The sequence below is a fragment of the Anastrepha ludens genome, chromosome 2, assembly GCF_028408465.1.
Source record: "Anastrepha ludens isolate Willacy chromosome 2, idAnaLude1.1, whole genome shotgun sequence".
Taxonomy (NCBI): Eukaryota; Metazoa; Arthropoda; class Insecta; order Diptera; family Tephritidae; genus Anastrepha; species Anastrepha ludens.
The window spans coordinates 104,267,110-104,284,790 of NC_071498.1; the positions used below are offsets into that span (position 1 = coordinate 104,267,110).

The 17,681-nt window shown below is 36.4% G+C and overlaps 2 protein-coding genes across 2 annotated transcripts in view; one reads left to right on the forward strand and one right to left on the reverse strand.

Annotated features, from left to right (window-relative positions):
• LOC128871697 (suppressor of lurcher protein 1) overlaps window positions 1–17,681 on the forward strand; it is a 111,993-nt gene that overhangs the window by 61,053 nt on the left and 33,259 nt on the right. The gene's annotated exons all lie outside the window — the stretch shown is intronic.
• Window positions 1,361–17,453, reverse strand: LOC128854994 (fatty acyl-CoA reductase wat-like). The gene is made up of 7 exons (XM_054089532.1): window positions 17,196–17,453; window positions 8,678–8,790; window positions 8,079–8,589; window positions 7,807–8,008; window positions 3,492–3,734; window positions 2,044–2,301; window positions 1,361–1,960 (listed from the first exon to the last, which is right to left on the reverse strand). Exons 1-7 carry the CDS (start codon window positions 17,323–17,325, stop codon window positions 1,864–1,866), a joined length of 1,554 nt encoding a protein of 517 aa, XP_053945507.1. The 5' UTR covers window positions 17,326–17,453; the 3' UTR covers window positions 1,361–1,863.

Below are 17,681 nucleotides of genomic sequence, written 5' to 3' on the forward strand. Positions count from 1 at the left end.
GTTAGCTTAGTTATAAAGCTATTAAATATATTTTTTATTTACATTAATACGCAAACGAAGCAGTTGGCACCAATGAAATGGGTAGGTGAAATATCATCATCACATCAGATATTGCTTGTTTATTCTGAGCTCAGCGCATTCCTTGACCTTGTCACTGATAATTTAGGCAAAAAATCAGGATATGCGTTGTGCTATAGGTTAGGCTAGGTTGTTCAACCAGCCAAAGCCATCACATAGACCTATTGATCCTTAGTGTTACCAGATGGAGCTAGACCTTTACGTTTCTTCGTAGTAGACATCTTGTAATACGTCTGCGTCTTTTGCGAATCTAAGTAAACTCTGAAGCTCTAACGTCGTGCTCTAGCGTTGTCACGTTCACGTCAAACTCTATGCCCAACGTACAATATTAATCAGCTGAAGATTACTAACGAATTTTTATCTGCGCACCATATCTCGATTTGTTTATCACTCATTTAAAAAAGGCTTTGCGAATCATCGGAATATTTTATCAAACTTCAATTGTCTATTCTGGGAAAAAACTAAGGGCTTTGATGAACGGTCAGGTGTTCAGTTGCTCAAACTATGCTCCAAAATGTTGCACAATGATTCTCATATGTATGAATAAAAAGCCTTAGCTACTAGTGCCCTTCCATAATTATATTTTTTATGAGTAAAGAAAAAGCGGCCGCCGTAGCCGAATGGGTTAGTGCGTGATTACCACTTGGAATTCGCAGAGAGAACGTAAGTTCGAATCTCGGTGATACACCAAAATTAACAAAAACATTTTTCTAATAGCGGTCGCCCCTCAGCAGGTAATGGCAAACCTCCGATTGTATTTCTGCCATGAAAAAGCTCCTCATAAAAATATCTGCCGTACGGAGTCGGCTTGAAACTGTAGGACCCTCCATTTGTGGAACAACATCAAGGCGCACATCACAAATAGAAGGAGGAGCTCGGCCAAACACCCAGAAAGGGTGTACGCGCCAATTATATATGTATATAAAGAAAAATAAAATAAATAAAATACAACTGTGGCGTCAGCTCGTTGCCGAAAAAGACGTTAGAACTCCCTCGAAACGCCTGATATTTGCAATAGAATGTTCATCATCTCCTTTGAGTTATAGCGACATTGCCTGTTGAACGGACTATCCTCGCCCAATATTTATCCAACGAGATTTCAATTTTAACATACAAACGTTGTGGAAGAGTTTTTTTGGAGTATCCTCAAGAGTTCTACAGACTAACTCTTACACCAAATGCATTTGCTGGTCTCAGAGTACTAAAAATGTTGAGTTTTTTTTAAAAGGTCTTATTTATTTTTATTTTTATTTATTTAAAGCTTAAATGTAGTTCCAAGAATAATGTTATGTGATTTTTAGAACCCTTTTAAAGTAAAAGTGAAACGATTAATCGGAATTATTCGAAGTATAAAACGTAATTTATTATAAATGTTTTATCTTTTTATTTCTAATTTACAAACTCGACTATCCTGACTTTTCGATTTTTAACATTAGTCATATGGTAACCCTACAAGCAGCGGCAACGGAACACAATATATTATAATATAATAATTAAAAGTAAAAATAATTCATATAAAATTTACATTAAAGCTTACGTTAAAAACATATACCGCCGTACATATAAATCAGAACAATACTTAAAATTATACTTCCACTTTTACCTCTTACATATTTATGTACGTACTTACTATGTACACGAGCCTATAAATTACACATAAAACCAAATTGGTGCCATAACTTTCCATGGCTATCACATAAGCAAACATATACAAGTACAACTATTAGGAATTCAAAGCTTCTTTTTTGTACAAATGATAGGTAGTAAGACCTCCACTAAGCTAACTTAGGGCGCTTGAAAAACTCGCAGGATTGTCCATGATAACAAACCGCAAACGCCGCCATAGACCAGCAGCTGAACTATGCGATGCAAAATAAGGAGTCTGAGAAAGAAGTTATTGTTTGGCATTATAACATATAATATGTATAATATTGCTTAATAAATAAAAAAACAATTTTCATATACCTGTGAAACAGCTTTTTAGCTTTTGGTATAGTATCCGGTTGCTCCTGACCTATGTAGCGGCGTAAACCCAGTAAAGAATTGTAGAAGTACTCAAACCAATTTATTGAGGACATATCGAAATTAAATAACTTTTGATCGAGACTAGAGAGTGAATGCCATAATTTTGTTGTATTCTCCATCGTAAAAGTGAATTTATGTTCAACGAAGTAATCCAGCACGCCGGTTTGTTTGTGAATTTTACGATAAAGTTTTACCATTCTGAAAACCAAAAAATACATACATATTTTGTTTTATTGACGCTTTCATTATTACATACAATCGCAAAGTGTATATAAGGATGGTAAAAAAATGTTTTCTTTATGAGTAAATATTTCTTAGGTGGATCACCGATTTTTGGAAATTATAGCAATGTTTGTGGAATTAATTTCATAATAATTTAAAAAAAAATACAAAATTTAAGAATTTTTCAAAATTCGAATATTTTGGAAATTATAGCTATTAAATTTTTTTTCAAAATCGTTTGGATTTTAAAATAAGTATTCTCGGGATCGGCAATATCGATTTCGTTCTTCCTTTAAATACCTAAAAATGATGATGTTTTCCTGTCGTTTATAGTTTTAAGATTGCCATAAAAAATATTTTCTTGCAAAATTATTATGAATTAAATTTAAAATTCTATTAACTTCTCAATCGCTTTAATATCGCGTTTTAACCTAATATTGTTGTACATTTCATAAAAAATTCATACAAATTATTTGTAGAACACAAATTTTATGCAATTATTTTTTTTGGTCACAGAAGAAACGTATGTGTTAGCATCAAGAAAACAATTTTTTTTCCATCCCAGCGTGTATGTATACTATATAAGAATATATACACTTATACATATGTATATATAATATATACAGTCTGTGTCAGAAAGAAGGAACCACCATTATTCATGAAATATTAAATATATATATTTAAAATTTTTTTTACATGAAAGATTGCACTACGAGTCGCAATTACTCAATAAGCCGTGTAGTCTCCATCGTTGGAGTATATCCTGGCATCTTCTCGGCATGCTTTGAATCAGCTTTTCTGCGTAGCTCGTCGACAAACTGGACCAGATTTTGCGAATTTGACGCACGAGTTGCTTTAAATCGTGGACTGGCTTTCCGGCAGGATCCGTTTTCATAATTTCTCACACATTTTCAATAGGCCCTTTCGAATGCGTGCATAAAAATACCGCCTCGAAACGCTTCGTGTACTTCTCACTCATTTTTGTTTGGTTGCGTTTACGGGAAAATTTCGAACGAGACTAACCTGAATTAGCACAGGCGTCTTAGCCCTTGAGTGGGACTATTATGCAGTAAAAAGCAGAACGAAATATATCTTGAAGTTACAAGAAAAAAACCGGTTCTTTTCTTCTGACACAGACTGTATATGCACGTATGTGGCGCAAGTACCTTCTTTTCCTTCCCATCAGTAAGAGTAAGAAATCAATGATATAGCCGGGTATTATGTGGTAGAATAAAATCAAAATATTATATAATAATTTCGATTTAACGACGATTGCAAATGGATACCAGATCATTTGTGTGAGTGGCATGTTGGGGGCGTGTTCTTCCAGAGTACGTCGATATGTATCCCATTTCAACATGTTGCGTTCATCGGGCACAAAATTATAAATTGGTGGCGGTTTAAAGGGTCTGAAAGAAAATTAATATTTATTTAAAATGAGAATATTTGAAGTGCAATTTTGGATGAAGCAACAGTAACAGTAACAGCAAAGCCTTATAGTGTACTGTGTCGTTTTGGACAGTACCTTGAGGTAATTTAAGTACATTCGGGCGAAATAAAGTGTATGGGAATATTGGCTCATTTTTGTTAACTTCTTTGATCTTAAAATGGTCTAAAGCCAAGCTCGTTGGCTAGGTTAGAAGGCTAACAAAAGTTTCAACTAACTCCATAACTGGAACTTCATGGAGCAAGTTTGATCCTAAAAACTTGAAATGGGCTTGTAAGAACGATGACCATCGAAGTTAAGAGGAATTGGTTTTATTATTATTATTATTTATTTATTAAATTATAAATAAAATTATAAACAAATATGGTTAGAATTTGTTTAAATTTGGACTAAAGTAGGGGAACAGGTAGAAAGAAGGCAAGGACAAAAATACCTGTATTCTGTTGTTTCTTCTTCCCCTCCACTACAGGCGGAAGACCTACTCTTATAACTGAATCCAATTATGTAGAAGTATTTCTTATCCCGACCAAAAAAGTCAATTCTCTGCAGATTTGTACATTTCTTTTAGAAAGTTACCATGCCATCATTTTTCACTAGAGTAAAAAAAAAAGACAAATTCGAACAAAGGCGACTAAAGACGCACTAGAGCCATACTTTGATCAGAAAAATTACTTCAAATAAACTGTGCGATCCAGTAAGTCAAACATTGGATTTCTATGCGAATCGACCCTCCTAATGCTCTTGTATGTACTGATACATACAGTCAGCGTCAAAGTAAAATGTAGACGACAAAATTTGACTAGTTATTTATTTATTATTTAATATCAATTATTTTTTTTATAAAACTATAGTCTATACAGCAACAAAAACTAAATAATGCAAGGTTTCAAACTTTGTACAAGATTTATAAAAACTCTGCGACCGTTTTAATCAGACTTTCTGGATAAATTTCGAGTAGGCAGGCAGTTTTGTAGTCCATTAAATTTTGTTTTGTTGCAAGTTTCAAGGGACTCAAAAATTACGTTGATTTTTGACAATTTTTCCTGCTGCCTGTGTTTTTCTCCAATAAATAGTCACAACTTGTTAATATGCAATGTACACTTTATTTTGACGCCAGGAAAATAGTCTGTTGAAAATTTAACTTTAACCCTCTAACTGCATTTTTTTAAGAGCTTTCAATGCACGTGTTTTAGGAATGGGTAAAATGATAAAATGGGCCTCCATTTAGGTAGGAGGTAGAGGATTAGAATGTACCACCAAAGAATTTCTCAATAAACTTTTTAACCCCAAGATTTTCCTACTAGACATAATTATAATAATTGGCGCTTACATACTTTTTGAGTGTTTAGCCGGACTCCTCCTCCTATTTGTGGTATGCGTCTTGATGTTGTTCCACAAACGGAGGGACCGGCAGTTTTATACCGACTCCGAACACCAGATATTTTTTAAGATGTGTTTTTTCATGATAGACGTACACTTGGAGGTTTGCCATTGCCTGCCGGGAGGCGACCGCTATTAGAAAAAAAACTTTTTTTCATTTTGGTCTTTCTCCGAGACTTGAACCTACGTTCTCTGTGAATTCCGAATGGTAGTCACACAGCAATCCATTCCATTACGCCTACTTAAAATACAATATATAATATTTTCGGTAAACTATTCGCACTTTTTCCGAAATTTTAAAAGTTTAACACCCCGTAAAAAAAACTCAAGCTGTCTGGACTAGTACTGCCTTCGGCAGATTTGATTTCGAAGATATCCTCTTTCATATTATACGCACTTGCTGACTTGCAGATGACTGCGCAGTGTCATGCCCGTGAGCATTCTCAGTTTATCCTTGGGGAGAGTTATAGATTTTTAAACCTATTTTGGTTGTACCCCCCTGTAAGGATTTCGCCTGACGTAGACTTCCACAGTTTGGTGCCAACAAACCTCTCTTAGCTTTAGCTCTTCACTCCTGACCTTCCCTTAATGGAGTGTTGTCCCATTGCAAAGAAGGGTTTGGGTCCTATTAAAGACGAAACCCTAGCCTCACTTACCAATGCGTCCACTACTTCGCCATGGGATCCAAATCAGCTGGATGCGATTGTGCCTACCTAACAGATTCAATTTCTCGATACATTCAATGACCAGAGCGGACTTCATCTCACAGCATGACGAAGCCTTGAGTACCGCCTGACTATCACTCAAAATGGGAATTCGCTCATTCCGGAGGTTCCTGTCTGAGTTAAGGTCTGCATATAGACAGGTGGCATATACCTCCACTTGAAAGTTGCTTGGAAAACTACCCATCGGCACAGAACACTAGGTTTTTGCGCCATATATTCCAGTGCCTATACCTTCTGTTGTCTTCAAGGCATCTGTGTATCAGTGCAGGCTACACTCCTTGAGTTTACTTTGAAATGCAGGTGTACTCCAGTTTACTTTGTCGTCCAGTTCAACTCGGAACTTCTTTTCGAATTTGACGCCTCCTCTGCGTTGGAAAGACCAAATTGAGAAGGACTTGGATTCATTGGTGTTTCCAACTGGCGCCGGTTAGCACGAGAAATAAATGACTAGCACGCTTTGTTAAACTCGGCCAAAGTGAGGCTCATGAAGACTCAGCAATTCCATATTCTTAGAAGCCTTCCCTGGTAAAATTTGACAGGGTACATTTGGCTGTTTGCTGAATAACTGTATGAAGCGGTGGCAGCTCGAGCATCCCCTCCATCGCAACTGTGGGGCAGGCCCACATAGCTCCCGTGGTACATACGCATGGTAAGCGCTGGAACTTAGTTAGCGCTGCTCGTACTGTCGAGTGGGCGGCTCTCGATGCCCAAGCAACCGCTCCATATGTTACCATTGGCCTTATTATCATGATATACATCATCTTAGGATTTTTGGGCTACAACCCCAAGATTTTTCTTCTAGATGCTGGACAAGTGTCAAATAAGACGTCCGACGCCATTTGCAAAAATTATAAATCTTCCTATAGAGTGATTAATTTTGTGCCACCTTATATATGTGAAGTGAAATCCTGTAGGAAGTAAGTTAGATAAAAATACATGCATACATATATTTATTTGGCATACGCCGGGTATTTGCTGTTTCCATATAATCTTGAGAGCTTATCATCTTAATTTCCATTTAAACTTTAAATAATTAAATTTCATTCCGCTCTAGCCAGGTATGCTTTGATAATCAACACTGGTGGATCTTTGTGCCTAGACTGGCAGTGGAAAAACTTTATTTAAGCCAGTCTTACTATGTAGTTTTTGTATACGCTATAAATATTCACTGCGTATTCACTATTTATATATTGTCATTGTTTTCATGGTGGCAGAATTACTCATCCTCTCTGTGGTCGGTAAAAATGTCAAGTCTTTCATTGAGATCTTCTAAAGGATCCCTTGTGCTGTTATCACGACAGAGCTGATACATAGGGGAAGAAGAGTTGATTTAGGGCGGCACATGGTAAGAAAAGACGGAAAAAGTAAAATGAATGGTTCATCGCACTAAAAACACACAAAGTTTTACTAGCATTAAAATTTTGTTGACAGTTTTATATGCTGTATTGGGTTCCTTTCAACAGGCCAAACAGTAAAAATTTGTTATTACGTCTGCATATTGAAGATTTGAGCCAAAGTGTATAGCAGAAGGGGCCGTAGTTTTGGAGAAAAAAACTTTTAATTTCTTCACCACAACATTTGACCGGCTCGCACATCGTATCGCGTAAGCGATTATTTGACCAAAAACATCGTTGTACAGTTCGGCAAGCTTCGCATTCCCCTTACATGGCTCGCTCCGTCTATTTTTTTCTGTCTATGGAGTTTGCTTTGAAGCGAATAAACTAATTAAAAAAATTAATGAATTGAATATTTTTAGTTGTATTGATAAATTCAACGAACTTTTCTCAACTGAAATGTTTTAGATATGAAGGTGTCTTATCTGGTTAAATACAGCACACTACAGTATTCACTAAAATATGCCGGGCGAATGTCTAAAAACTATCCTCGAACTCTCATAAGTAGTTAAACGAATCTAAACGTACTACTTACTCTTGATTCGCAGCCTTCGAAGTGTTCCACGCCGTGGCCAACATTAAATTAGCGCACATATCTACGGGCACGAAATTCGCGTTTGCATCCAGATGTACATAGAGAACGCGAAGTATACCACGAGCGACACCGAACAAAACGCTCATCGGACCATACAGATTATCCACCCAACCAGCTAGCGGTTCAGTATTAGTTGGTATAACTGCAATATTCAAATTATCAGATTAATATTTTTCGTTCTAATATACGAGTATGTTTGTAATAAATCTTACCTATGCCAGGTCGAAAGATGCATATCGGCAACTCCTTTCCGAGCGAGAGTACGGCCTCTTCGGCTAGAGCTTTGGTAAAAGTATATGTATTGGGCGATTTGCCGCACCACTCAGCGGTCATACGATTAGTTTTCTCCGGACCTAATAACTCCGCCAGTTTGCACATATTTTCGGCGGTTATGCTGAGCTCACTTGTATAGTAAACTTCCTCCAGCCGGAATAGTGTGCAATTCGCAAAGGCGGAAGAAACGTGAACGAAAGCTTGTAATTTGGAGATTTTTTTTGCTAATTGTAATAGGTCCATAGTGGCACGCACATTTATGGCTAATGCAGTGAAGAGTGGCTCATTGAAACGTACAGTGGCAGCGCTGTGTATAACAATTTCAACTTTGTCAATCAGGGTTTGTCGATCTGTCGGTGAGATACCCAGGTTTGGAAGAATACAATCACCAATAATCGGTATTATGCGTGTTCTTGCCGATGGTTTTCTGCGATTCAACTCTGTAAAAAGCTGCAATTGAAATAATTTTAATTGAAGCTGTGATTTTGTACTTTAGGTTTATTTCATTTTTTCCTTCTAGTTCATTCATAGCACTTACGGGATTGCTGAACATAGCATCTATGCGGTCTTCTACTGTTTGGTCCTTTTTGGGACGAATTAATATATAAACACATTTTACTTCTGTGGCCCGCAATATCTTTTCGATATATACTATAAGAAATAAATAAAAATAAGTTTGTGTTAATTATGCTATTTATTTGCATATATGTATATATTTGTATGTATGCAGAGGGAAAGTTAAAGGGACAGATGCGTTGTCAACACTGACGGACGAAACATACAACACACAGACGAACGATTGGCGTTGGAGAGTGTTTTAGAGTGTAGGGAATCGGTAGCAGTCGGTTGCCTAAAGACGTTAAAACATTGCTGTAAAGTTGGGCGGCGAGTTTTTAAAAAAGCGAAAAGAAAGTTACATAAAGCGAACAGACATTCGATTTATTTTCTTATTCTCTAATAATCTAGTATATCTGGTAATTACCGAGCTCCTCCTCCTAATTGTGGTGTACGATTTGAAAAGGTTCCACAAATAGAGGGTCCTACATGCCGCCTCCGAACAGCGAATGGTTTTCGTGGGGAGCTTTTTCGTGTCTCGGAAGATTGCCATTGTTTGCTGAGAGGCACCCGCTATTAGAAAAAAAACTGAGATTCTAACTCGGCCACTACCGAATGGTAGTCACGCCCCAAGCCATTCGGCTACTGCGACCGCCGATTTTTTCTATTTCTGAAAGAAATATTTTAAAAATTTATTTAAATTGTACGTTTAATTGATTAAAAGGCAGACATGGGCGTAGTGGACTAAATTTCAAGTACCGCTAATATTGAAAATAGTAAAGTTTTTTTTCTAATCTCACTAAAATGTAGTTGGATTCAGATTTTTCACTAAATGTAATGAGGGCACAATAGACCATGAGGTGGAAGTGCAAACTTCCTAGAAATCTAGTTCTAATGAGGACATGGTTCATACGGTAGTTGAGAAACTCAAGAAATGAAGAGACATGCAGTTTTCGTCGCTATACAAGGTGTGTTCAAAAGGTATCGCGAATTTTGAATTTTCGCAGGTTACGTATATTCGAATTTCGATTTTTTTGTGGCGATATGTTGATACTAATGTCTCTCACACATGCCGACGAGATCGGCCATTTTGAATGTTCAGTTAATTGTTGACAGCTGCTTTGCTTGCACGTGTTTCGGCTTGCCTTCGTTTATTACTTATTCAAAAAGATGGTGTGTGAAAAACGAAATTAAGTGCGCGGATGCATTCCGAATGTTGACTGTGTCATACGGAGAAGCTACTTTGGACCAAAGTAACGTTTATCGGTGGTAAAAAATATTCCCAGAAGGCCGAGAAGATGTGATCGATGAAAAGCGTGCCGGACACCCGAGAACTTCAACAACAGACGAAAAAATGTATGAAGTGAAGAAAATGGTATTAGCCAATCGTCGAATCACCGTTAAAGAAGTTGCTGAGGACCTAGACATATCGATTGGCTCGTGCCATTCGATTTTTTTCAATGATTTGGTCATGAGACGGGTCGCCGCAAAATTCGTACCAAAATTGCTCAATTTCGACCAAAAGCAGCATCGCTTGAACATTGCTAATGAGATGTTGGACTCTGTCCGCGACGACCATAATTTGCTCCATAGGGTTATAACTGGTGACGAATCGTGGGTTTATGGGTATGACGTGGAAACCAAAGCACGAACCAAGACCGAAAAAAGCGGGTCAAGTTCGGTCGAATGAAAAAGTTTTGCCTACCGTTTTCTTCTTTGCCTACCTACCCTCAAGGGAAGAGTGGGAACGGAACGACGTGAGACAGGGCGAGTCCATCCATGTTTACACAGATGGCTCAAAGCTCGAAGGCAGGGTGGGCGGAGGTGTATATTCTGAACATCTGGGGATCTCCTTCAGTTTTCGGCTCCCCGACTACTGTAGTGTCTTTCAGGCTGAACTGATGGCAATAATAAAAGCCGCGACACTGATACAGTGTGATGCGATATCCGGAAATGATATCTACATTTTCACTGATAGCCAAGCGGCGATAAAATCCCTCACAAAACAGTCGACAACCTCCAAGGTAGCCATGAAATGCCGCACATCTCTTAACGAGATGGCTGAGTCATTTCACCTAAAGGTAACATGGGTTCCTGGCCATCGCGACATTGAGGGTAACGGTAGAGCCGATGAACTAGCAAGACTCGGCACTAAATTCTCTGACGAGCACATAGATAATGACATAGGGATACCCTTACAAACATGTAAGCTACACATCCTTGAAGAAATTGTAAAGAAAGCAAACGAGAGATGGCGAAATGAAGCAACCTGCAAAATCGCCCGTCAACTTTGGCCGACTCTAAATGCTAAACGCACAGAATCTCTGCTAAGCCAAAATAAACACAGTCTTAGCACATTGATCTCAGTCATAACGGGGCACTGCCTAATAGGCAGACACGCCCAAAGGATGGGTGTGCAAACACATGACTTCTGTAGAAGTTGTCTAGATGAGGACGAGGAAGAGACAATCTCGCACCTGCTGTACCACTGCCCTGCTCTATCCAGATGCAGGTTTACTATTCTGGGCAGACAATTTTTTAATGAGCTAGAAGACCTCAGTACTATAGAAATCAGAGATATTTTCAAATTTTTGAAAAACACACACTGGATTTAGGAGAGATAGGGACAAGCTCCCCACGCGGCATCACAATGGGCTATGAGCCTGAGTGTGTCCCACAGGACAACCGCTTCAACCTAACCTAACCTTCTTCGATTGCAGGGGCGTTGTGCATCAAGAGTTCTTGCCACAGGGTAAAACGGTCAATAAGGAATATTACCTGTAAGTTATGCCCAATTTGCGCGAAGCAGTCCGCCAGAAACATCCGGATTTGTGGAAGAACAAAAATTGTCTCTTGCATCACGATAAAGCCCCTGCTGACATATCGTTGCTTGTGCGCGACTTTTTGGCTAAAAACAACACACTAATGATGCCACTGCCACCGTATTCCCCTGATCTGGCCCCCTGTGACTTTTTCTTATTCCCGAAACTGAAGAGGCCCATGAAAGGACGACGCTACGCTACGATTGACGAGATAAAGACGGCATCGATGGAGGAGTTGAACAAGATAAAAAAATGATTTTTTGAAATGATTCGAAGATTGGAAAAAACGTTGGCACAAGTGCATAATATCTCATGGGGATTACTTTGAAGGGGACTAAATAGATATTAATGAATAAATAAATAATTTTTGAAAAAAACATGTCGCTATATAGTGGTAATGTAAACAATTTTCATTAATTTCAAAGATAGAGCAGCGGAACAAATTTTCCACTAAACTTAGCGTAGTAAAGAAAGTTGGGCCTTTTAAAAAAATGTGGCCCTTAACATATACAGTCAGCATCAAAATAAAGTGGACACCTCATATTGATGAGTTTTGACTGCTTATTTATTTATTTAGTACTTTCAGTTATTTTTTTATAAAAGTATAGTTCATCCTAGAAGAACTATAAAGCCAAGTTCCGAGCTTTGTTTAAAATTTGTAGAAATTCAAACTTTTTAATCAGAATTTTTAGAGATTTTTTTCACCGAGATTCGATTGTTCTCTCGAGATTGTTCTCTCTGAATTTCGAATGGTAGTCACGCACCAATCCATTAGGCTACAGCAACCACCTTGCATTTTTATAGATCATGAAATTTCGATATAATAAAGTTTGAAGTGGTGCAAGTTTTAAATCAATGCACATTTTGACAATTTTTTCTCCTTTTTCTCAAAAATAAATATGATCTTTGATCTACTTAAAACTTGCTTTTTATTGTAACATAATTCTATGATCTATAAAACGGCACACCCAAAAATTTTCAAAAAATTCTGAGTAAAAAGTTTGAAATATGGATGAAAATTTGACGAATTTCGACAAATTTTATACAAAGTTCGAAATTTTGCTTTATCTGGTTTTTGTTGTAGTATAAACTATATTTATATAAAAGAATAACTGAAAGTACAAAATAAATAGTCAAACCTGATCAATATATTGGTGTACACTTTATTTTTAAAATCCTCTCAATGTTCTAAAAATAGGAAAAAAAAACTCACACAAATTATATTGTATCCTACCGCTCTTTTTCTAATTGACCCAAAATGTGCCAACTGGGTAGGTGATCAAGGGCAAAGAATGAAGCAGATCCAACTAAATTCTGTCCCGAATATATATACTTGTCCATTAAAAACTGAATCATAATCACAATGGAACAGATATCTATTTAGTTGTATGAAAATGAAAAAAAAACTGTAATTTGATTTCGACTTTTTGCTTCTTAAAAAAACTATAATTTGTTTTCGTCTCCTCGCTTATTTTCAGCAATTATTTCTATTTCTACCCTGGAAATTTGAGTTTATGTAGATATTAAGATTTACTGTCCCATTCCATATTCCCCATCACTTGATTAATTCCAAATATTTTCCTTTTGATTTTGTGGAATTTTTCTACCAATAATTTAATTATGTTTTAAGAAAAGTAAGAGAAACTCGCTAAGAAATCTAGGAAAGAAATCCTTTTCTCTCAATATTTGTTTTTAAATAAAACCTATTTTACACCGAAAAGTGTGAATCTTTGATTCACTCGATTAAGGCGGTAGAGGAAAATGTTAAAATAAGAGGAGCTTTCGTTGTAAACTGTTATTTATTTTATTTCCAATTACTTCAAAAATTCGATTTGAAAAAAAAATTAAATTTAAAGTAATATAATTTAAAGAAATCGTAGGCTAAGACGATTTAATCGTTAATGAAATTTTGTCTTCAAATTGTTTTCCATTCTCATCCACTTTTCTTTCATTCTCGCAGGTTGCTATGGGCAGGGTTGCTAGAATAGTTAATGAATGACATATGATAAAAAAGTTCCCAGAACAACCGTCAGGTGACGCTCTACGTCAAATGATTTGAATTTTGTTTTTCGTTCTGTGATGAACATTTATATACAAATTTTGTCGCCGTTGCTTGACATTTGTACGTGGTTTGAATTTTTACAGTTTCAAAAATGGATTTGAATTCGCAACAATGAGTTTTTATAAAATTTTGCGTTAAAAATGGATTCAATGGTGTGAAAACTTTAGAAATGTTGAGAAGCTGTTTCAGTAATGGTACTCTAAAGAAAGCAATCGTTTACAAGTGGCATGAACGCTCCAGAAGAGATATTGAGTCCAGATTCCATCGAGGATGACGAACGTAGTGGTGGGCCATTGGCATCGAAAACTGATGAAAATATCAAACAAGTGAAAGAAAACTTGACAAACCGCAAATTAGCCATCAGAGAGCTAGCACCGGACTTGAACTGTGCACGACATTGTATTTAAGGATTTGGGTTTGAGCAAAGTTGATTCCAAAGAACCAGACTTTATTTTCATGCAATCACTACGGGGAACGATTTAAGCAGGAGAAAGGAAGTAGTGGAAAAATCAAAAACAGCTCTGGTGGCTTTACCGGAAATAAAGTTCCAGAAATGCTTCCAGAGCTGGACCAAACGCTGGGATAAGTGCCCTGCAGTTGAAGGCAATAATATCAATTTTGAGGAATACACTTGTATTTTGAATTTTCTGAATATATTCCTGGAACTTTTCGATCAAGGGGGTATATTAATATTTACGCGAGCTAAGACGATTTGAAAGCACCTGCTTTTATAATCGCTTAACTTTATAGCATTTTTCCGAAACTTGTTATTTTTTAAACCATGACCTAAAATCTGCTAGGCCAATAGTTTTAAAATGTTGCAGAGTGCTTATTCACGTAATTCACCAGGTATCTTTGTAAGCCTTTTCTTTTAATATTATATATACAACCAATTTTGTCTTTGAATAACTTCTTTATTAAATAAAAAAAATATTTTGAGTGATGGAAATCTTTATTTTGACGCGCTCCACTGCTTGTCTGTTTGTATACTGTAGCTGTCTAGTTCATTAGTGTCAAATATGTATGATTGGCATACGATATCATTTAGAGATATTATAAATTTTCCGATTGGGTGATAAACTTTGCGCCACCTTGTATGAGCCACCTTCTACAATAGCAAATAAGCTGATTTTTTTCGATGTTTTTGACATCTACGAAAATCGAAAAAATCCTTCTAGGTATTCCTCGAGGAACATTGCCTTTATTTGATTAGTTTTTCTTCGGTATTTTAATTTTTTTTTTTGAAGATTCAGTTGCGAAAACCGCAAAACAACTTTTTTTCGAGGCGGCTCCGACAATTTTCTGTCACTCTCTAACTTTAACAAAACAAACGCAAGACTGAGTCTGACTGAATGAACAAGGAAAACAAAAACCTATGTATATATATTAGATCGAACCCCATACAAAATAAAAGATTGTATCACCATCTATTTGAAAGTTTCTCGAGGCTTTTCAAAAGAAAAACTGTTTTTCAACCAATCTAAAATCTGGGAATATTATTTTTTTGCCATAATTTGAAACTTGTACTCAGATTTTCATTGTCTATCGATGCAAACAACTATCGATGGAAACCCCTCTTTCTATAATGTTGATATTTCATGTGGACTTCTGTCGCTTTACTGTTATTACTACACAGAATTTGGAGGTGAGCGCGGATGCCAAGACGAGGCAACTCCTGTTATCAATCTAGCAGTCAACGCACCTGCATCTCGGCAGAAACGTCACTGTTGACAATTATAATTTTAGAGTAGTAGAGAGAGACCTTGGTTTACTGGCATATACACCTGTCTTCACATTAACAGCAGCGCGTCATGTTGCAAAGTTTTATTTATTTTATTTTTTTATCTTTCTTATAAAAATATAGCTTAGACTATAAGAAAAACTGCATTTGAAAACAGCTTGAACACATTTCATTTTTATGTATTTTGTGAGAGAATAAACTATATTTTCATAACAAATTTTTTAGATCTAAATAAAAAATTTATAAATTATCAAAACTTGTCAATAAGTCCTTGTATGAAAAATATTTAAGGCACTGTATATGTACCAGGGTTGCTTTTGATATTATATTAGTTTGGGGAAAAATAAAACCATTATTTTTTCGGTAGATGGCTGTGGTGATCAATATATCGTAAAGTATCGATCAAACAAAGTAATGCTCCTTGTCAAGGAGACATTTCACATTAAAAAATTTTTTTGCTGTTTTTTGATTTTTCGATTCAGTGGTGAGTTACAGGATGTAAAAAAGTAAAGTAAAGGAAGTAAACAAAGAGAAAATTCGGTGCATTTTACAGTTTTTCTTTGATAAAAGCGAAAATGCAAGCCAGGCCGCTGAAATTGTGAATAGTGGTTATGGTGCCGATACTATAACAGCTAATTATGTGCAATTTCAGTTGATGTTAAACAAATTGTCGATAATGTCGATAAAATCACAGAAATAATCGATGTTGACCAGCATGTTAATAGTTGCAGCATCTCCCAGGAGCTAAAGACAGACCATGACAACAGTTTTAAACCATTTTCGCAAAAAAATGTACCCAAAATAATGGATTTCTCCATCGATTGCTACTTAATTTAATGAACCCAGTAGGGCCTTCCTGCAGCAAACCCCAGATAATGGAAACAAGTTCTTTTTTTGTAATAGTAATCACACCCTAAACAGGCAGTGGCAAATTGTCGTGCGGATTTCTACCATAAAAACAGCTTATCATAAAGCCAACTTCTGTTCTGTGACCTCAGCCCACTCCACTTGTATGAGAGCATCAAGATGCAAACCACATATTGGAAAGGAAGATTTCATTTGGATATTCCAAGTACATTTTCGCAAATTTCGACTCTTATTTCACTAATCTCAAGTTTGAGTTCATGGTCCAACTCTTGTATCGTCTCCGGATCGGTGTAACATTTATTCTTAATGGCACACCACGAGAAAAAGTCTAATGGAGGGAAATTGCAGCGTCAAGGCGGCCAATTGATGTCACCGTTTGGCTACTTTTCGATTTTCAAATGTTTCCAATATTTCGCAACTTTATTCAAACGAAAAGCGATCCATTTTACAAATTTCTAACCATGACTCAACTGCACCACTAGGGAAACTTTAGTCCAGCTTACTCCATGTGCATTAAGTTTTATGGCAATAGTTTCCTATATTTTTAGCGATTTGTGCAGTGGGGTGTTTGCATTTTAAATTTTCACATTTCTTTCAACTTTTTTTAATTTCACACTTCTCTTAAAATTTATAAATGTACACAACTCAAATTTGAATTTATTGTTTAAACACAATTCTCTCTTAGATTTATCACTTTTTGCACTGTTCCATAAAAATAATTGGTGCGTGACTACCATTCGGCAGTGCGTAGGTTCGAATCTCCGTATATGAAACAGCAAAATCATAAAAAAAAAGTTTTTTTCTAATAGCGGTCGCCTCTCGGCATGCAGTGGTAAACCTTTGAGTGTATTTCTGCCATGAAAAAGCTCCTCATAAAAACCCTTTGCAAGCATCAAGACGCACGCCACTAATAATAGGAGGATCTCGGCCAAACACCTAACAGAAGTGTACGCGCCAATTATTTGTTTTTTTTAGTTCACATTCACGCACACACACACACATGTAATACCTTTTCCCAAAAATCCCGAACCGCCCGTAAGGAAAACACTTTTATCTCGATAAAAGTTTTGTATCTCCGAATTCACATTGAATTCCTGATTTTTCCCATTCGCCTTGATTTCTTGTATTTCCGCTTTCATTTTTTTTTTAATTCATTCACTTTAGCAGTAACTAACGAAATCTCTTGAATTTCTACCGCATTCAATTATCCTTTAAGCAAAAAAGTTTTCAAAATATTCCGACCGTTCGATGCTGCGTTGCGATATCAATAAAATACCCATTGTTGAGAATATTGCTTTTTATACAACTCGACTGCATTTCTGTATGTAGTTAGAATCGATATTAGAGAAATATATCGACATGTATGTATGTTTGTATGTATGAATGTTACTATTAGCAAAACAGAATGCAGCAACGCTAAGTGGTTTTGCAAAGAAAATAAAAGTTTCAAATACATCGACAAATTATATGAAAACAAAAACAATAAACAACCCAC